General features: G+C 45.3%; 1 protein-coding gene across 2 annotated transcripts in view; it reads left to right on the forward strand.

Annotated features, from left to right (window-relative positions):
* Nucleotides 1-21884, forward strand: part of NEK6 (NIMA related kinase 6) — a 42829-nt gene that overhangs the window by 18204 nt on the left and 2741 nt on the right. For both annotated transcript variants that reach the window (XM_063174340.1, XM_063174338.1), the window contains exons 3-9: nucleotides 4071-4211; nucleotides 5122-5184; nucleotides 6270-6380; nucleotides 9590-9698; nucleotides 10940-11047; nucleotides 17372-17466; nucleotides 20863-20976. In XM_063174340.1, coding sequence (XP_063030410.1) covers nucleotides 4071-4211; nucleotides 5122-5184; nucleotides 6270-6380; nucleotides 9590-9698; nucleotides 10940-11047; nucleotides 17372-17466; nucleotides 20863-20976 — 741 coding nt within the window. The remainder of the gene's footprint in view (nucleotides 1-4070; nucleotides 4212-5121; nucleotides 5185-6269; nucleotides 6381-9589; nucleotides 9699-10939; nucleotides 11048-17371; nucleotides 17467-20862; nucleotides 20977-21884) is intronic.

A 21884-nucleotide genomic window follows, 5' to 3' on the forward strand; every position in this document is an offset into this window, starting at 1 on the left:
TTCTAGTAATGTTCCAGAATGAAGGTGTTAATTATTTAAGTCTCCAGATTACTTAGTGTGTAAACACTAAGTAGCAGTAAGCAATAAAAATTATTTAGGAGTAAATCAGTGATATAAAAATATAGAGTTGTAATTTTTCACTTAGTTTTCATACTAAATAAACACAGTAACTCACTTTTAAATAGCTCTTTTATATACTCACATTTTAGCAGCAGAGCTGTTAAGAGATTATTTCTATGGTAATTTTAATTTCTTTGTGAATGTCACCTTGTCCTACTATTTCCAAGCTGGTATTTTTCTCTTCCCTTGTGGTGTAGTAGAACAAATGTCTAGATAGGCCCAGAATATCTGGATATCAGGATAGATCCCAATCATGCTGACAGGGATGCTGAAACTTTGAAACTTAAGCCAAGTTCTTCAGCAAACTTTAATTCCAGGTAACATGTCAGGTGAAGGATATTTTATGACTGTGTAGTCTAATTTTGAAGTTCAAATTGAAAAACCTGATGTATTCTTCAATAATTACTTGGCTACCTGTTTGAAGGATAATCCATATTTTAAAAGTTTCCTCATCTCTTGCAAGCTTAGAAGTTCCTTCTTTAATCAATCTGTTCTAATGTGTTCTCATAAATTCACACTGGAATTTCAGCCTTAAAGTATGCAAAATTCTTTTCAGGTAGGCATTATTGAATGGAGGCAGGTGTATAATTTTGGACATCCTAAAAGGGTTTGAAATACTGATGTTGATAGTAAATCATTGCTTATGGTGTGTGCACGTTCTGCAGGAGGGGCTGGAGCTCCCCCAGTACCACTGCAGATGTCTTTTAAAGGTGAAATTAGTTACAGTAAATGTCACTCAGATGAAGTATGCACTTTAGAAGCAAGGAAACCATTCCTTTAAAATTAATGATGCATTGCAAATATCAGAAAAAACCTTATATCCAGCGTAAAGATAATTAAAATTCAGGTCAGAAGTGTATGACTTAGTCGGGCTAAATTTTTTAATGAGATTTCAGAAAATTAATTGGGCGAGTATGTTTTTACTCTTCTAAAGAATATTTCATTTCATGGCTCTACAGGAAAGATGCTTTTATTGGCATCTGAAGATTGGACTGTCTGACTTTTTAACTGTTGGTTAACTAATCCTAACAGTTTTTAGGTTGATTACAAATACTCTAAATGCCTGCAGCCCTTTGTGCAGGGCTGACTGGTGCCTGTTTTCCTCATGCCAATCAGCAGTAAAACAACTGACTTGATTATTAATTAACATTAGCACTCTGGGTTTCTGTATTGTGCCAATTAGCAGTGAGCAATCCCCTTTCTCAGCCCTTGGGCTCCCTGTGCCTCTGGGGGAGCAGGGGACAGGCCTGGCTCTGCAGTATTTGGGATATTTTGCTTTCACTCTCAGGGTGCTCCTTGGCCCAAAACAAGGGCTCAGAGGCTGCAGGCACAGCTGCTCCCACAGTTCTCTTGGGGCTGGTCAGGTTTGCCCTGGATCTTAAGTCATTACAAAGAGGCAAATGTATTGGCCAAGCAGTAATTGTTCTGGAGATGGAAAGTCTTTCTACAGAAGAGTTTTTTCTTATTCCCCATCCCAAAACACAAATTCTGGACAACTACTCCTGAAGAAAAATAAAACACAACAAATGTGTTCAGGGTGTATAGGCATCCTACCTGCCTGTCCTTAGAAACCTTACAAATTCTGTTCTGCAGACAATCTTGTAACGCCTCAAAATTGGAGGCTGAAAGCCCTGGCAGGATTCCTCCTGACGTTCTGACAAGGGCTGCCCTTGCCTGCTTTTGCCAGCTTTGGAATTTCTGCTCTGGCACCACTGGTTCCATCTCACAGAGCACATGTGTGCCAGAGGAGATGTCCAGAAGAGCTTGTTCTTGGAATGATCTCTGCATTTCTTCAAAATGAATGAGTTTTTTATTTGCATGAGGAATTCTTTGGCGCTTTTTTTTTCATGGAGTAGGAGAAGAATGAGACTTCCTTGTGTGCATGAAGAGAACAGCCTTTGTCTGAAAACAAGTTCTTCCCAGACTGTGCCCTTCCTACAGCTGCCCTGGGAACAGAACTGTGCAAACAGCCCAGTTTTTGTACTGTCCAGGGTTGGGGTTCCTTCTGCTTGGTTGGTTTTTTTCTTCCCTTTTCTTGGCTCATTTAGGCTTGGGTTTGTTTTTTTTTTAAATTCAAGCTCCATTGTTGACCTTGACACCTGATCTGTAGAGGCAGGAGCTTGATTTTACTGCAGTTATGGAAACCTGAGCCTAAATCTGTCCTAAGAATGAGAAAATGTATTTTTAATGGACAAGTTAGAAGATGATGGTGGTGTCTTACTGCACACAATTGATATCAGTACATGAAAACTCTGACGTTTGCAGAAATAAAGATCATGGGTTTGAATGAATAGGGATTGGTTCTTTGCCAGCTTTCTGAAAAATGATGGTGGTGAGTTGTGGAAGAACTAGAAAGCAGTGGAGAGCCCCATGTGAGGAGTCCTGAATAGATGCAGTGTGTGCCTGGGGAGGCAGCTGGTCCCAGTGCTCTGGGTGTCCTTGCAGTGCTGCTCAGCAGAGTTTCCTGCCAGCCTTCAGCTACAGCAAGAAGGGAACGTGGCCGGAGATCAGAGGGAGCTTTCTGGTGCTCTTTGGGCTCACCTGAGGACGATTCCTGGTTTGTTCCACAATCAAACATCTCCTGCCCTCTCTGAAAGCTCCGTTACTTTAATTAGGTCTGATAGGTTGTGATAGCCCATGCAAATCTAGGTCATTGCATATGTAAATGTGCAGCTGCAGTCCTGGAGGTGCCAGAACACATCAGCAGAGGTGTTCAGGCATGGGCAGCATCACCCCCAGCACCAGCAGGCTCTGGGGCTCTCCGTGGCCAAGGGGCTGGGGCACATTCCCCTCACACTTGCCTAACATTTGTTTATGCTTTCAAGTTCAGGAGTTGGTAGATATTTCTAGGCTCGTGCTTGAAATATTAATTTGCATGTAAGCACTCTTGGTGTAAACGCACACTTTAATGATTTAGGAAAGGTGAGTGGAAACTGTCCTTGATTTCGGTGTGAATTTCTTTCTGAAAAATAAAGTTTTGTAGTAGTTGCCTCATAAAACGCTGTTAGAAGTGCTGCTTCTATTGTGAATGGTGACTGCAAGTTAGAAAAGCTTTTGCTTTGACTGCAGTTAATAGCTGGTGACTTGTTCCAGAGTGCAGGGGAGACAGGAGGGTTCCTAAAGTGAACCATGGCCTGAACTGCTTGAAAGGAGCATGTGGAGAAATGACCTTCCTCTTTCTGTGGGACTTGCCTTCAGAAATAGCTGCAGGTCCTAACACTGGGCTGAAAGGTTTTCCTGCATTTCAGATGCCAGTTCCAGCCCTGTCCTGCTGCATTAGGAAATGGCAGTGCTAGCAATGGTCATTCCTTATGCCTGCAGCCCTCCCAGGACACCTGTGCTGGGCATGGCTGGGCTGCAGCCTGCCTCATCCCTGGGCAGCCCTTCCCCACCCCCTGTGCTGGGAACTTCTCTTTTTGGGGGTTTTGGTGCAAACTCTGAAGTGGCTCAAGATGCTGAAACTCAAAGTGTTCTACTTGGCACGTGTGCTAACTTGGAGTAATTAATTTTGATAATTTCTTTTTTAAGGACTGTTTGGCAGCCGTGCTGTGCCAGAGGAGCCGAGCGGGGCTCCCAGGAGCCCTGGGGTCCGTGGGGTCCCCGCTCCTCGTCAGGCTGGGCCTCCCTGCCTGCCTGCCTGTTTACCTGGGACTGCTGGGCTGCATCTCCCCGCTGACACAGGCAGGCAGAGCTGATGAGAGGCTGTGGAACGAGCCAGAGCAGTTGGGGATTAATTAGTTACTTACACGGAAGGCAAGACTCTAACTCCCTTTGTACAGGAGTCCTTTGGCTTCCTCCAGCCCGTGTTGCTGCTACATGTGCCAGGAGTTGGTGTGTTTGTGGTGGGATGTTCTCCACTCCAGGGCCAAGGCTGAGCCCTTGGCCACGAGCAGGGGAGCAGGAGGGGCCGAGTGGCTCTCTGGGGTCCCTGACTGCCTTTCCTTTGACAGAGACATTTAACGTCGTACCCGTATCGCTGCACCTTGGCAGATTTTCAGATTGAGAAAAAGATCGGCCGAGGCCAGTTCAGCGAGGTTTACAGAGCTACTTGTCTGCTGGACAGGAAACCTGTGGCTCTGAAGAAGGTGCAGGTGAGCATTTCCTGCAGCCCCTGCTTTGGGGTGGGATGGGAACCATCCAGGGCTGGTGACCCAGGGCTGCCAGCTCTGCCCTGCAGGGTCTGGTCCCTCATCACCCCTCAGGGGGTTCCTGTGTCCACGTCAGGATTGCACAGCACTGCTGCTATTTCATATTTATTTCAAATTTCACCTTTTACTTTGGGAAGAGGGCTCACCAAATAGTTATTAATGTATGAGACGGCGAGGGCCTGTGGCTGTGCTGGTGCCATGAGGAGCTGCCATCCCAACACAGCTGAGCCACAGGAACATGGAAGGAAAAAAGGCTGGGGCTTGCTGGTGGAGTTGGAGAAGAATTTGTGAGAACTTGGATGTCAGAAGTGTAGATTTTTTTAAACTTGGCTGAAATTATTGGACAGTATTGAGAACAGCATTTTGTTTGAAGAAATTTCCCTTTAATCCTTCAACAAATCCTCGAAACTCCCATTTCCAGTGATTTAGTGATCATTGCAGAATGCATATTAATGCTCAAAGTTATTGTTAATTATTACAGAGAAATCAGTGGAAGCTGTATCTGTTTAAAAGAGAAAAGTAAACATTTTGTCTTTTATTTACTATATGGAATTGATAATAATTAAACCAATGAAAATCACAGCAGCAAATTCACAAACTTGTATCTTTCTTTTTTTGTGCTGGTTAGAATATTGCCTATGGGTTTTAAAATTAGTTTTTACCCCAATGTTATCCCTGTGGTGGTTTCAAAATAAAGAAAACATTGATCTTTCTTTGATCTGGGGATTGTGTGAATACTCATTACAGCAGAGGATGTACAAACTGGGGAAGGAAACACCAACTGCTTGTTAAAGTATAAAGTACTTTTTTTTTTGTTGTTTCATTTTTATCTTCTATGCTTTTGTGTTTGAAGATTTTTGAAATGATGGATGCCAAGGCAAGGCAAGATTGCATTAAAGAAATTGACCTCTTGAAGGTAAGAATTTTTATAATAACTTTTTTCTTTTTTTTTATTTTTCTTTTCTTGGGGTTTTGTTTTTTGTTTGTTTTGTTTTGTGGAAAAAATTGTTTTCAGGTTGGCAAATAAAGCTTACATAGTAAAGGAGAAAGCAGTTTTGGCTGTGCATATCATATATGTGTGTGTATAAATATCACATATGAAAAATGATAATTTAGATAAAGGCTCTGAAACCAGAGTGTGTTTAAGTGATTAAAACAAGTAGTGATTTTGATGCCTTAGTAGCTTATTTTAAATTGTTGGTTAAAAACATGGATGTGTTGCACTTCAAATACCTATTTTTAGTAAATGTAACAGACTGCAAAGGGCTAAAAATTTAGTTTAGCAAGTCAAATTTCATTCTAAAAGTATTAAATAATTACTTTGCCTGTGATTTTGGGGATTTCTGTTCAAATTCATGCAGTTGTAGCCTGAGTCTGTAGGCTGTAGGGAAGGATAAACATGAGCCAATTGCTCAATATTAAGGAGGAAAATAATGCTGAGGTTTACGTTCAGAAAGAGGATCTGTGGTATTTTTGGGTTCTAGGAAAAAAATAAATTCAAGCATTACTTGTGAATGTAGGAATGAGCTATACTGAAATGAAAGAGGGGAATTAGTGAAAAAGCCAGCATAAATAATCAGATACTGACATGTGCAATTTGTGTGATTTTGTCCTCCTTCAAAGTTTTAGTTTGAGCTGTTCTTTTAAGGGGCAAAAGACCTTGAGTACTGTAACCAACATCTGGGGCTTTGTTTCCATTTAATGGGGGGGGGGGAAATTGGTTATTGCTTAAGAAGGCATCCTTCAGGACATTGCTTTCAAATGTTTTGTAAGTTTGCAATAGAAGAGGTTGTTTCACTCTGTTTGGGTGGAATTGCTCTTTGCCAAGGACACCTCCAGGGTGCTGTGCCTGTGGGAGATGCTGTTTGTCCCAGGGTTTTGTCTGGAGCAGTTTGGCCCAGGCTGTGGGTGCCCTTGTGGCTCACAGGAGGTGCAGGTGCTGTGCCTGGAGTTGTCCTGACCACCTTGTAACTGCTTCTCTTGCATTCCCTCCCTCTGCAGCAACTGAACCACCCCAACATAATTAAGTATTTGGATTCTTTCATTGAAGACAATGAACTCAACATTGTCCTGGAGCTGGCTGATGCTGGGGATCTCTCTCAGATGATTAAGGTAAGGATGTGTCTGTCCTGGAGGTGCTGCAGACTTCCAGGATTAGGCAGGCCTGAGGCAGTGGGTGAGCACAGCTGGGTTAGAAACACTTTTTTACTCCCCTTGCAGTTTTGCACACCCATGGGTTGCTTCCAGACCTGAGCCCAAGTGGCTGGTGGCATTTTAAATACCCCAGCCATGCCCTGAGTTTCTGGTCACTGCTGCAGAGGGAAGTGTCTGTGATCTGGTGGGACACGTGTGTTATTTGCAAGGTTGATTCACCCAGCCCATGATTGATGGGGACATTTAATTACTGTTGGGTTCACTATTCACATCGCCTGTCTGCCACTCTGAAGACATTCAAGGAAGTCTATTGACTTCCTTTGCAATGGGGATTTGGGTTTGAGAAAATGTTTCAAGTACTTGTTCTTCTTTTATGTTGCTCTTAGGAATACTTGTATTGCTGCAAACCAGCTTTAGTTAAGCTGTTACCACCTGCTTTTATATTTTCTTTGACATGTTAATCTTTAGACATACATCCCTTGTGAGAACAGATGTGTTATATCATGTTTGTTAGCACTCTCAACCTTCTCTCTATGTTTTACCTGGTTTTAGCCATCATTATTCTGTAATTATCATAAATGAATGTTTGGAAAGTTCTCCTCCTCCTTGTTGTCACAGTTAAAATATCTTATTAACAGATTTGTTTTCTTTGCCAGCAGAGCCATGAGGCACTAGGCCAAAGGCTGTCAAACAAGTTCCCCATTCAGTCCATAGTCAGTGGCTAAATTTCCAGGATCCAGGAAAATCTGCTGGGTGTGAGAGGAGAGCCCTGGGCGAGTGCTGGGAGCAGCAGTTGGCAGAGTCACCCTGGGACAGCCCTGGAGCTCCAGTGCAGCCTCCCCCGAGGGGGAAGGGGAGCTGGGGGGGCACAGCAGCTCTGCCTTTGGCCTCCCTCTTCCCTTGGGGCTCCTGCTGCCTTCTGCCCTTTTCCCACCACTTCCTGGGAGACTTGCAGCTCATCTCAGGCCCTTTGTGCTTGTGGTCAAAGATGGAAAAAGCCCAGGGACTGTAGGAGCAGAAGTCAGGGCTGTGTGAGGCCTCCCTGGGCTGTGCAAGGGTTCTGCTTGACTTTGCAATCTTGACTTACAAAAGTTTTACCTACAGAATTGTAAGATCTCATTATATGAAATATTTGTATTTTTTAGTCATCTGTAGTTTTTAGTTCAAAAATACTGACAAATACATTCATTTGCTTATCAGGGTTGGCTATTTAAATTTTAAAAATAACTTTCTGTGTCATTATAATAAGAGTTACATTTTCCAAAACATAACTGGTAGAGTCTCGGATTGGTGCCTTGCCCAGTTCTGGACTATGCTGGCTTCCAGTGTCCACAGCTCTGTGTTCCCTCTGTATTTCAGACATGAAGAAGATGCATTTCTTTTTTCAAGGTCATATAAATGAAGTTTTTCAACTGGTACAAATCTAGGAATTAAATTTTTACAATTTCTAACAGAGGTAAAAAACCCAAAACCAAGCCCTAAAGGCAAGAGGGAACAAAAGCTGCCTGTTAAATGCAGCTGCACTGCAGCAGGGGAGTTTCCTCACCAGCTCCTCTGTGTCACTCCCTCCCTCCCTGGGAGCTGAAGCTCCTGTGTGGGTTTTTGGTGGAGCAGCAGTGACAACCCAGGCAAGGTGTGAGGGTGATAAACCCAGGGCCTGTCTCTGTCATGCCCCGGTGCCTGCATTATTTATGAGGGATGTAGAGCTGCAGGAAAACCCACTGGAGAGTTGGGACTTCCTTGTAAATGTCAGGTGAACCTTATTGGACATGACATTTAGAAAATTATCACTTGTGGTCTTGCATATCCACTCTTAAATATTTTAATGAGAATGAAATAATTTTATTGTGTATATAACACTTTCTCCCTCACCCTCTGTAATTCCTCTGTGCTCTCTCTCCAGTTTTGGGTTGAGACTGTTGCAATCTGTCAGATTTGCTGCCTGGGGAATTGCACAGTCGTGCCCCTTCACAGCTGATCTGCAAAAGAAAATTTGCCATTGCTTGAGTCAAACACGAACTGGTAACAGCGTTTCACATAAAATAGGGAATGTGACAACGGACATCAGATGTCAGTGCTGAGGGGAAAAGCATGAGATGCAGAAAGGGGCAGCAAGCCATTGCCTTCCTTTATTCCTGCTGTAGGGGGGAATCCTCACGGGTGCCATGCAGAGGAAGTGCAGCTGTGCTGAGGCAGGAGGGTGCGTGGTGCTCCCAGTGCCACCCTGTGTGGCAGGGCTCGAGGAGCAGCAGGAAACCTCCGCAAGTGTTGAAGGGTATTCTGTTAATGCTCTGGCTGTAGAGCTGGCTCAGTGAGAAGCCAGGGACCTATGATCCAAACCCTGCAGTGTTGGGATGCCTGGGTGCGGTGCCAGACACGGCTGGGGTGCCCCCCTGCAAAGGAGGGAGAGCAGCTGAAGGTCTGCAATGTTTGGCCTTCCCTGAAGTGTGCAGCTGGCTCTTTATTCCTGTAGTGGCTTGAAGAAGACTCCAGTATTGCAAGGAGCCAGGGCCACGCTGCCCTCGGTGGTGCTGCTTTGTGCTGCCCGTTATTCTGAGAGCTTTGAGGCACCCGAGGTCCCTGGAACGGGCCCGGCTGCGCTCGGCGCTGCCCGAGCACACCCAGCTGATCAGGAGAGCCTCTGTCACTGCAGAGTGCAGGGCATTTAGTATTCCTGTTATGCATGAAATGGAATATATTATTCTACCTGATCACAGAAAGAACATGGATGCTTTATTGATGCTCTGGCCATCTTTTAAAAAAGGAAAGCAGATTTCCTTATTCATGTTAGTAGACAATGCAATAACGAATGTTTACAAGGGGGGTGTTTAATGGCCTTTTGTTTCTTAAGGCAAAATATTTGAGACATTTGTTGTTTTGAGGCATTAAATATGTTTTGCAAGGTAATTAAGGAGATTAATGCTAATCATAATTGTGTCCATTCAAAAATGTCAAACCTATTTAAGCATATTTTTCATAATAGTTGTTAATTAGCGAACTGCATCGAAGTTTCCACACAGAGAGGAGGAGTTAAGAGCTAATCAGAAGAAAAGTCATGCAGCTGCAGATCTGGAAGACGTGAGCAACCTGCAGCTGACTAACACAATTCCAGGAACGAGTCAAATATGTTGCTTTTTCACTGATCTTTTATTTATTTCCTCCCACAGTATTTTAAAAAGCAGAAACGGTTAATCCCGGAAAGGACGGTGTGGAAATATTTTGTGCAGTTATGCAGTGCAGTGGAACACATGCACTCCCGCAGGGTGATGCACAGAGGTAACATTAATTCAGTCTCTTTTCACTGAATAATAATATAATGTTCCAATTAGTAAGCGCCTACATTCAAAAACAATTATGCTGATGTTCAGCCAATGCATGTTTAGAGAGGCTGGAGCCTGCGAGATGGATTTCTCCTTCTGTCTCTGCCTCATCGTTAAAGCATTCAGGCCGAAGTGAGGGTGGTATTAGGAAGATGAGCTGCTTTGTATTCCAGACACTGATATTAAGTAGAAGTGTCAAACTTGCCATTAGAAAAGTGTCAGAAATAAAATGCTGAGACTCCTGGATACAGTGAACTCTAAGAAATAGTCTTCATTATATTAGCTGTGACCTTAGAGAGTTGAGAAGAGTTTTCCTGTCTAGCGGGCTTTTCTGAAATATTAATACAAATATGTCCCACACTCTCATAAACTGTTCTCTATTTTCATTAATTATTTTTGAGTCTCTTGTCTCAGAACATCTTATAACTTTGAGCTCTATCCAAAAATTACACTATTGCTTTCAGTGTCAGTGAGGTGCTTTGGGAAGGATTGGACTCAGGAAATGCAAATTTCCCAAAAGGTACCAGCACCCATCTTGGCTGCTTGTTAGTTCCTTCTCCTTTGAAGGAGGAATTCTTCACTGTATTTTTCAGCAATGTGATATCATTTTTGCTCCATTACACATCCCCTGGTGCAGTGTATCACTTGTACCTGAATTAGGGCTGTAATGGCTGAAATGGGGAGTCTCTCACATTGGGTCTGCTCTAACATGAGGAAAGAGCCTCTCACTCAGTTCTGACATGACTGCTTGGGAAACTGGGGTTGTAGTGATATCTACCCTCCATGAACCAGCTGGGCTGTGTAGAGCCCAGAATTTATGTATATGTGGAACAGTAATTACCCTTTTCATGAGGGGATGGTGGTGGGCAGTGCCGTTTCCTGTGCAAAGTGATCATTCCCAAAGAGAACTGGGCTCGTGTCTTTGATTTCCAGCAGTTAAAGAGGTTGCCTCTGTTCTCTTGAGCTGTTTCCTACATTTTCCCTCATTGGTATTTCTTGTGTGCTGGGAAGTACACTCTGATTTTTGTGTCTGTGCAGAACTGGAAGCCTTGGAAGGCTGAGCCTATCAAAGCTCTAAAGAAGCAGGTTCTGCTCGAGCCCCTTTGTACCGTGAGCGCTCCAGGCGATGCTTCTATTGCAGCATTAGAACCAAATAACCTTTTGTGGCTTTGACCTTTTACCTTTTTCTTCTTGCAGACATAAAACCAGCCAACGTGTTTATAACAGCCACAGGGGTGGTGAAGCTGGGAGATCTTGGATTAGGCCGGTTTTTTAGTTCTAAAACCACTGCAGCACATTCCTTAGGTAAGCTGTACTCGTTAACGGGGCCTGGCGTGCGCTCCCAGCTCTGATGTTCACATGCAGGGTGTCTGTCCCCCTGGGGTGACACGAGTGGGAGTCAGGCCATGGGGACTGCATTTTAAATGCTCTTTGCAGGCATTCATAGGTATCTTCTGTTTAAAAACCTGTTATTTTTTTCTGGAAGGCCTGGCCTGGTGTGTGTTTTACAGCACACATGGCAAATGCAGCTTTTCCACTCTAAAGAGCACTTTGGCTGCACGGTGCTTGCTGGAATTCAGTGTTTCCCCCCAAATACCTTTTACCTTTTTACCTTTGCTGGTCAGGACTCTGCCCTGATAGGGCTGGGACTCCCTGAGGTGGGTGAGCCCTCATGGCTGATCTGTCCCAAAAAGGGAGTTCACTCGAAATCTGGCCTATGCTTTGAACATCCAGCTTTTCTTCATACCTTACACATATCTCAAGGTTGTCTTCCTCATTTTTAGTTTTAACATTAATTCTAGTGCTATAGAAAATTGCATAGTTATGCAGTTCATTCTTCAAGTCTTACAGTATAAAGTATTTCATAATTGTCTCTGTAACCTCTTGAGAGGTGGCTGATTTTCAATTTTTATTAAGGGATCTGAATTTTTTGAGTCCCAAAGGTCCTTCTGTATTATAGCAGTGAAGGAACTTTGGCTTTTGGTGTAATATTTAAGCTCTTTTAAACTAATGTCTCTCAGTTGCCTTTGAAACACACAATATTTGTTTCACATTTTTGTTTGTGCAATTTTCTCTGCTGAGTGTGTCTTGCTGAATCCTTTCTTGGATGTGAACAAATTTCATTGCTAATCCTGGCCAGTAGCACTGGGCTTCTCAGTGCACGAGGAAGGAAAATACCTGCCTTGTTTTGTGTGTGCTTAAAAAATAGGAAGCATTCCTGTAGTTTACTCTCGTAAAATAGGAGATTTCAGATTACCCTTTGTATCAAAAGCTATCCTAGGATATATCCCCACCATATTTAATAGATGAAAATAAATCCTCTTCACAGGAAGTTACAATCACATCATCTGAACAGGCCAAAATATGTTCATGTCTAATTATATGATCTTATCCAGTTTGACTGCTGCACTTATTATATTAATAAGAATAAATTGGGGCTTGGAAACCGGCTGCACATGTAAGCCAAGCTTGTGACCTTTACCAGGGCTGCTCCCTCTTAATTGAGAAAGCTGGAGTAGGAAGAGCTCAGCCCCTGGTGCACAAACCCTGCCCTTCCTCACATCACCAGTGTCCTGCAAACAGGTGAGAGGTGCAGGACAGGGGGAGCAGTGAGAGGGACTGGAGATATTGTGGGCGGGATGGACACATCACCATTTCCAGTGGTTCTTGGATGCAAGTGAAAAAGAATATTTTAACAATCAGAAAATACGCAGACGTGACGCTTCTCTCTATTTTTTGAATAGTTTGCCAGAGCTAGAGGTTTTGTAGCAGCAGGAAATGGACTGGTGTTGGGTTTGGTTTAATGAAGACGTTTGCTGAAGGAGCTGTGAGGGACGGACACCCCAGACCAGGGCAGGGCTCCGGGCGCCGGCGGGGCCGGGCACTTCCCGCTGCTGCGTTGCCCTGGCAACCGCCCCGAGCCATCATTTCTCTGGCTGCTGACCCATGAATTGAACGTGCGGCTTATGCAAATATATTCATCTCATTTCTCCCTTTGCTTGTATTTGCTAGCAGCAGACTGGCATGAAAGGGCATCAGGCAGCCCCGACCCGGCTGACAGGTGTAGCAGGGGCTCGGCAGCGCCCGCCGCCGCGGCGGGAACGGAGCCGTAATTAGAGCAAGGAACAGAATGAACGTCAGATGAATTACCAGGCAGCAGATCATATTTGTCAGGGAGGATTGCATACATAAAAATTAAGTGACAGTACATGCCGAGGTAATGAAAGAAAAATGAAAGATTTGCCTGTACACAGCTCGTGAGATGCCGGCGAGCGCCGAGCTCGGAGCGCCAGCGGGAGCCGGGAGCGGCGCCGGGGCAGAGGGACACCACGGGGCAGGGAGAGCCCTGGCCCCTGGGAAACCTCCATGGGCACACCTGCCACAGGGGCAGCAGGGCACCTCCAGCTCTCACAGTGCGGGGACAGGCAGCAGGAACCAGCTGGGGCTGTGGGAGCTCACAGGGTGACACCTCAACTGCCACTGCTCCCTGGAGAGACAGGAGATGCTTCTCCATAGGGAAGGGCTCTTCCTGTACAAGCCTTACCAGCAAATTCATGTTTGCAAGGTACTGGGTGTAGCTGAGGTGAATTTTACTACTTGTTACAACATGGTGGTTCACCTTCCTTCCCTAATTTTGGACTTGGCAAACTTAACATTAATCTTGATAGAGCTTGTTTTAATAGGAGCTATAATAAATACAGAGAATTTCCATTAATGATACAATGGATAACTTTTTTGAGAACTGGTATAATGTCCATTTTTAGCCAAATAAACTTGGCATCATCCAGAACTTCTGACTGGCTTTACATTTTGAAGAAACAAGAGGAATAAGAAAAACATCCAACCAAACCCCAAAAGAAACCAATTTTACACAGAATAGTCTTGTTTTGGAGCAGATGATTTATTATTTATTCTTGGACAAGAATATACTTGGAGCAGGTTTTCCTTCTGGGAGATTCACATAAGTCAAATCTTCCCAGTTTAGAACATGCCAATAGCCCTGGATTGGAGTACATGGGCTGTTACACGTTCCTTCTGGTTCCTGCTTGCATGTCAGGGTGAGCAGGGAGGAACTGAAGAGTTCTTCAATAAATGGACCATTTGTCTGCCTTCTTTTCTTTCTTTTGCTTGCCAAGCCAGTTTGCCATCTGAAACAAAATCCCAGGGCTTGGAGGGGATGGTAATCAGGACTTGGTAAGAAAAAAATGGACACAAGAAATCCACTGAAAACTTCACCAGCCAAGTGTGTTTGGAGTTCTTGGTTTGCCTCTGGTTCGGTATTTGACGAAGAAAAGAGAGCCGCATAATTGCTGCAGGTAGATTGTGCTATTTACATGTGAAAAACTCAGCCAGCCAACCAAAAAACCCAACCCAACCACAGAACTATAAGGAGTTTGATAGGGTTGTGTGATTCAATTATATGAATGAAAAAAAAAAAAAAAATTATGCACAAAATATTTATTGTTTCTCTCGAAGAATAAGTAGATTTCATCTAGAGATGAGTTTCTGAGGAAGCATTGCTCATTGCTGAGCCATGTTTGCAGATGTGAGAGGAATGGAATTTTAATTTCATTTTTGGAATAACTTTGCCACCTTTGCCTTTGTGTTTTCCTTGTGAAAGAAGAGACTCAATCCTAATCTTAACTGGGAATAATTAGCATTTCCTTACCTTGGATGTTGCAGCTATCCCAGGGCTGTTGTAGCTGCCCATGGGCAGTGCTGGGAGAGCAGGAATGCTCTGGCATCTCTGAAGTGGCTGATGTTCCAGAAACAGAGCAGGAAGCTCCTTCCTTTACCATAATCTTCCCTGTGGTTTTGCGACCTTTATAACTTCAAATGCATTACTCTGCCGCCTGGTGAGTAATGTTGAATCTGAGCAGTATTTTGTATTTGCAGCAGGGCAAACGCTGAAGAAAGTTTCTGATTAATAGTCTCCGATTAGACTGTTCTTGTCAAATTGACTAATGGGATGCAAGGGCGAGCCCCGGCTGATTGCACTGGAAGCCTTGTGCAGCTTCCTAGAAGATGCTCATTACAGGAGATTCCCACGTAATGTTGGACAGGCCAGAAAGAGAATTGGCCTTGTCAGTCTTTTATCATGGCAGTTATTTAAAAATTAATGCATCAGTTTGGAAACGCAGAGCCCTGCTTGTTTGTACATTTGCTGACAAGGCCACAGTAATGATAGGTAAATGTGCAAGGTGGGCTCCACGAAATGAGCTCAGGCGTGGAGCGCTCCCGGAGCCATTAATGGGCTGGAGCAGCCCTGTGCCCCCACAGCGGGGCTGGTGACGCACTGAGCCGTGCCACAGCCCTGTCACAGCCCTGCCATGGCCCTGTCACAGCCCTGTCACCGCTGGCACGGCCGGCCAGGCGTGATCTGAGCCGACAGCGGGGCCAGCAGAGCTGCTGCCCTGGCAGCGGGGCCTGCCTCTGGAGCCCACACGCTGCTCTTGGTGCCCATGCAGTGACCTGGAATAATGGAGTGCCAGAGCAGCTCCTGGCACTGGCACCGCCCAGCCTGGGCACGAGTGGGGCTGCTGCCGTGCCCCTCCTGCCCGCCCCGTGCCCCTCCTGCCCGCCCCGTGCCCCTCCTGCCATCCCCGTGCCCCTCCTGCCATCCCTGCGCCCCTCCTGCCCGCCCCGTGCCCCTCCTGCCATCCCCGTGCCCCTCCTGCCATCCCCGTGCCCCTCCTGCCATCCCCGTGCCCCTCCTGCCCGCCCCGTGCCCCTCCTGCCATCCCCGTGCCCCTCCTGCCCGCCCCGTGCCCCTCCTGCCATCCCTGCACCCTCCTGCCCACCCTGTGCCCCTCCTGCCCACCCTGTGCCCCTCCTGCCCGCCCCGTGCCCCTCCTGCCCGCCCCGTGCCCCTCCTGCCCGCCCCGTGCCCCTCCTGCCCGCCCCGTGCCCCTCCTGCCCGCCCCGTGCCCCTCCTGCCATCCCCGTGCCCCTCCTGCCATCCCTGTGCTCCACAGCTCCCGCAGTTCCTGGCACAGCTAGCAGAGCAGCAGTGAGGAGGAGCTGCAGCTGGGGAAGTGTCTTATGCTGCTGCTCAGTGGGGACTTCCAGAAGTGTCTTCCACAACTTCCTGGAGTGAATCACCATTTCTTCTGCAGCTGCATATTTTTAAGCAGAAAAATGAATCAGTGCTCTCCCAGCCAAGTCAGTTCTTGTACAGAAACCTGGCAGATGTGTGGGAATTACTTGGAGAGCTGTGCTGTCCATCGTGTGGACAGGGCCATGGAAAGCCTCAGAAGGAGTCCTGTCTGCTCCTGGTGTCCCAGGAAGTTACTCTGGGTAGCCCAGTAAGAATCCTTAACCACTGCCAGGGCTCAGGTCTGCTCCCCACACAGGGGCCCTTCACAGGCAATTGAACCCAGCCAGGCCTGGGGCTGTGCCAGTCTGACCTGCACCTCCTGAGCATGGAAACAAAGCCATCTCCCTGTGTTGTGGTTTTTAGAGAATTTGCAAAAATATAACTTCTCATTAGGATACTCTTCACATTGAAAGGGAAGTAATTTCTAAAGTGAAAGACCTAGAAGCATGAGCCGAGTTCATCACACAGGGCAGCTGATTGCTGAACATCTTGAGGGTTCAAATAAATTACCTTCTGTGTGCTGGGTCACATGTGCAGGTGCCAGGGCCTGGTTTTGCCTCTCTGGTTGTTCTTTGTGCCCCAGAACTCATTTGTTTCCCTCCATGGGAATGCTGGGGAAGGTGGTGGCTGCTCTTCCACCTCTAGCACCATCCTTCAGCTTATTAGTCCTGCAGCTGTCTTCAGGCAGCATTTCAAACAGAGAAATTGTAAACTGAATATTACAGGCAAATTAAGCATTTGCCATCTTGTGAGAAAAGGTCTTTAATTAGGAGAAGGATACACTGGCATGCCAAAAGGAAAAAAAAATTGACAGGGGACGGACAAGCAAGGGGGAAGCAGGAGAAAAGAGCATATACAGTCCTTGGATGTTTTAATAAATGATGTATCTGAGGATTATTTGATGTAGTTGAGACTGCCAGGATGTCTTGCATTTCCAGTACCACAACTGAAACTTATTTAGGATTTTAAAAAGAACCTTTTTGAGGTAAGGAATTTATTAATAATTTCCTGTAACTTCTGTCCAAAATACTGAGTAAATTTCTTTTGATAAAATACAGACTTGTGGAAGTACATGGAAATCCCCTAGCTTCTGACATAGCTGCAAGCTGGAGCAGGGTTTTAAAGCTTGCAATTATTATCTTGGTTTTTTTCAGACAGGTTTTGCATTCCTGGCTGGTGCTGGGCTTAGTGTCCCTTCAGTGCCTGGTGACCTGTCAGAGGTCCCCCTGTGACACTCGGCCCTGCCAGACCCAGTGGTGTCCAAGGGCACGATCCCTTCCAGTGGCTCTGTCCATCCAAGACACTCTAAAGGTTCTTGGGAGCCTGGAAGGGAAACAAAGCGTTTCCCAAATGTCAGAAATACAGGAAATATTTTCAACCACGTTCACCATTCTTTGCTCTGTTTATGATGATATATTTGATTCTGGTAAGCTCTTTGTGCTACAGCTGACCCTAGAATGCAGTCTCTGTGTGTGTGACACGGGTTGCACAGTCACTTGTGAGGCACTAACCCTGCCTTGTTTGTTTTGCAGTGGGAACTCCCTACTATATGTCCCCAGAGCGAATACACGAGAACGGCTATAACTTTAAATCTGATATCTGGTCCTTGGGCTGTTTACTGTATGAGGCAAGTATCTTCTCACTTTTTTCTCCTGGGTTTTCCATAACCACAGAGTCTGGGACAGGGATTGAGTAGGTCAGACTGCCTGTAGTCAACTTGTTGGGAATCCTTGGAAGAAGCATTTGGTGTCCATTGTGCCCCTCCTGAGCGGAGTGAGGGGGCTGTGCCACCCAAAGTGAATTGGGCTCACAGGAGATGTGGAGGATGGAGCCATGAACAGCCAGCTCACTGCATGCCCCTTCCTGCTGGGAGCACAGCTCTGCTAGGGCAGCACAGTCAGAGTTTTTCCTGACTACCTTTGTTTTGAAAATAGCAAATTCATTTGAATGCAAGGTACTGGTTTCTTAGATGGAATTCTGACCAATTGTGGTATTTTAATCTTGGGAGCTTCCAGTAAGGAAAAACAGAGGTTTTATGTGATGTGAAATCAGTGTCTCTAACCTACTGTATTATGGCTGGAATTTTTTCTAATTGTACATTGTCTTACAGCTTGAGGCTGTAAGAGCAGACACATTTGGATGAACTGCCCAGTGTGCAACTTGTTCTTAAAAGCTGTTACATGTATTTTGAAAATAAGTGTTATGATTTAGTAACTGTGCTTTTGGTTTTATGATTTAATTTTTAGCAGGGATCAAAGGGTATCAGTGTTGTACCTCTTTATAATCTAATCTAAATCTTTTTTAGATGGATGCTCCTTCCAATTCAAGTGACAGTGCATGCCAGCATTTAGAAAGCTTTTATCCCCACCCAGAGAATTAAAAATCTCTGGGATATATAGTCAAGAATATTGCTCACATCCTCTTTGGTTAACAAATTATGGGAACTGATGACATTTTGCTTCTCAACACAACTTCTGGTAATCCCATGAAATTAGAGAGTAAACAGAAATGTAATTCATTTTGTGAGCACTTCAGCTGGCTGATTTAACAAACGTTGTAGGACATGATAACAGTAAATTTCCCCATCACATGTGCAGGGCTCAGAGCTGGGCTGTGGCCCTGCCCAGGGCTGCTGGGAGCAGCCAGAGTGGGCCCAGTTGGACTGCAGTGCCCACTGCTGCTGCAGTGCCAGGGTGCTCTGAGTCACTGCAGGCTCAGCTCCCGGGGATGGGATTCCAGATTTATGCAGAGAGAAATATTTAGCGTTGTGCTAAGATATGTTTTTGTTGCAGGCAATATGGTCCCCTTATGGCACAGGAGTCTTGGTACTCCTTGTATTTCAAGAAGCTGAATTAATTGCACACTAAACATAATTCTCTGGTAGGAGTAGCAGTACTACAGTAACATCTGAAAAATTTGGCATGTGAAGCGTTTTAAATTTCCTTCCTACGTAGGTAAACCTTAACTTAGGGAACAGGAGCTGTGAGATACTGCAGATTCCAGGGAGGACTGGACAGCTACCAATTTTATGCTTAGTTGTTAAACAACTACTTGACTTCTTAAACTTTCTAGAATTTTGAAAATGAAGCATCAGATATGCGTGTCTTTGAAGGAATTATTTTATCTGCTTTTATGTCTTGTAAGGAGAATGTTTTTCCATTTGGCTTAGAAGTAAGGGAGGGATGCTTGTTTGGGTATGAGTCACTTCTGATATTTCTCCAGATAGATTGTGTAGATAAGCTGCAGAGAGATTTAATGTACAAATTGCCTTCAGAGACATGTGTGTCCACTGGAATCCACTTAGGGAACATTGAGGGCTTTGGGACATGATGCCACATAGCACCACTTAACTTTGACATTGATAATAATAGTGATTTTTATTAAATCTTATCAATATAGTAGTAACTGTCTTCATCCCTCACTTCCTGTAGATATCTGTCAGCAAGATAACTTGGAGGGGATAAAAATAAGTTGTTAATTCCCAGAATGTAGCTACAAGCAATGACTTCAGCAGTTCTGGCAAGATGATCAATTTAAGCACTAACAGGGATTCCCATCTCTGGATGTTTGAACCAGTGCTGCTGCATGGTGGGCGTTTGCCATGGAGATCTGCCTGGCCTGGGGTAATTGCTCTAATCAAAATGTCAGGAGCAAACCCCAGTGCAGCATCACAAACTGTAGTTAGTGAGATACTCACAGTGCCTGTGGTCATGGCCCTGCAGCCCTGGCTGCTGTGGTCACAACTGGGTGCTCTCTCTTTCCACTTTAATTCCCTGCATTTACCATCCCAAACCCCACAGTGTGTCCTTTTCAATCCTTTCCTTTTGCACACGAGCACTTAACTAAACCTGGAATGAAAAGTTAATGGGAATTGGAAAACCCCTCTCAACCCCCCCTGGCATTATTGATGTGTGTATTGAGATCCTGGAGACCCTGTTTAACTCTTGCTTGCTTTCTCTGTTTTCCCTAATGTCCCCATTAGTGCTCTCCCTGGAACAGTCTGTGCTGGGTTCTCCAGTTTGTTTTAGCTGATTGAGAGCAGTTTGCTATCAGTCCTACTTGGGGAGCAGAGTCTCTAATTGGACTGTGTAATTTTTCTCCTACTGAGTTGCCTACTACTGTCGTGACAGTAATGAAGTAACAGTGACGCCTTTTGCCTTCAAAAATCTTCCAGATGCTCTTGCCCCGTGCTGGGGTTCTTTGGGATCCTGTCAGGAGACTCTTCACCCTCAGGTCTGTGGGTTTGTGAGGAGTAACGTAGTGTTACTCCTGATAGTAGTGGTGAGGAGTGAGGAAGAAACATAATGCATCAGTCTTGGTTCCTCACTGTGGGGTGAGAGGTTGGAGGATTTGGTCTTGGCTCTCTCCAGTCCTGCTGGGAGCTCTCTTGGGTCAGAAAGAGCCAGAGTTCTCCAGACACTTCCACTGCACAGGTAAGGAGCAACAGACCATTAATCATCAAATACCCCCTTAATGTGCACTGAGAAGCATCAACTTCAGCTGGCCTGAGATGAAGCTGAGAGGAAAAGGAGCAGATTGATGAACATTTTCAGTAGTTTTGTTCTCATATCTGCCTGGGATACTCTTTTTTAAATAGCAGATTTCTGGCAGGAGATACATTTGTTTTGAGGTTGTTTAGGGGTTTTTTTAAAAGATTAAGTACATGCTCATGCTTTCAAGATTCTTCATCTTCTAAGCAGCTAAATGTTCAAAGATAGAGAGAGAGGATTGTATCTGAGAGGGTTTCAGAGTTGTCTTAGAGCCAGCTGAGTTCTTGCTGATGGGCTGGTGGTCTGAGCATCCTCTTTCTTGGGGTTTTTTCTTGGGAACTCTGGCAGAGCCTGGCATCAGCCCTACAGGGCTGCAGAGCTGTTGGGGTCTCAGAGCAGCCTGGGCTGGGGAGCAGCAGCATCCCTTGCTCTGCTCACTGGCACAGAACAGAATTGGCTCTTGCAAACTGGCAGCACCAAGGACTCTCAAATCCTTCATGTTTCTGAAACATTTTCTGTTTTTTTCTCTCCAGATGGCAGCTCTGCAAAGTCCCTTCTATGGAGATAAAATGAACCTGTTTTCTCTTTGCCAAAAAATAGAGCAATGTGACTACCCACCTCTTCCAGCTGAACATTATTCTGAAAAGGTAAATTGGGAGTGTGGTTGCAGGGGAATGGGGAGGTGCAGTGAAGCTTCTCCAGGCACAGGGAAAGGGAACCCAGGAGGAGAACCCCCCACATCTAGGGAAGAACAGGGGATGGCCAGTGGGTCCTCGGGCTGAGCAAATTACTTTTGTGGTGTCTGAATACTGACAAGGTAAATCAAGACAAAAAAGATTTCTTAATGTAAGAAATATTGTGAAACTGAAAGTCTATGGGGCTGGCAGAAACCAGCAGTGACCTGTAGGAAAGCCCTCTCCTTGTTTCCTTTCCCATGAAACATTTCATAAAAGAGCACTGATATGTTTGTTTATGAATTCTTCAGTGTGTGTCAAAGTGGGGAAGGATTAATTTTAAGAAAAAAAGTCATTTAGTTTAATGCAATAAGACCTGTACAGCAGCTGTCCAGGTTTGTGTGTCTGGACACGAGGGATGGGCAGCAGCATCTGAAGCAGTGCATAAAACCCAGTGTCCCAGTTCCTGCTGGCCCAGCTGCAGACACGTGTGCTGGGTTTCCTCAGGGCCCCTTGAGATGAGCTTGACTTTTTTCTGCCTCACCTAGACAAAGCAGCTGGATTTCCTTAACCTCCTCATTTCTTACAGTGCCTTCTCTTTGAAAGGAAATGGCTAATGGCATTCTGAATGTTCACTGTATCCTATGGGGTTTCTCTTTTGTTTCACTCTGCCTCAGCATCCTGAGGAGGGGGCAGGAAGCCGGGAGAGCACGGCCTGGCCTCCGCCCTGGGAGGGACCTGCACCAACTTCACTTTTTGCTTTGTTTTTGCTTGCCAAGTAACTTGTGCAAAACGGTGCTTTAAGAACGAGGCTGTAGAAGTGAATTTTACCATTTTTTGCCCCAAGCTCCGTAGCAGCGCCCAGCTCCATGCATCCCTTT

The sequence above is a fragment of the Melospiza melodia genome, chromosome 22 (genome assembly GCF_035770615.1).
Source record: "Melospiza melodia melodia isolate bMelMel2 chromosome 22, bMelMel2.pri, whole genome shotgun sequence".
Taxonomy (NCBI): Eukaryota; Metazoa; Chordata; class Aves; order Passeriformes; family Passerellidae; genus Melospiza; species Melospiza melodia.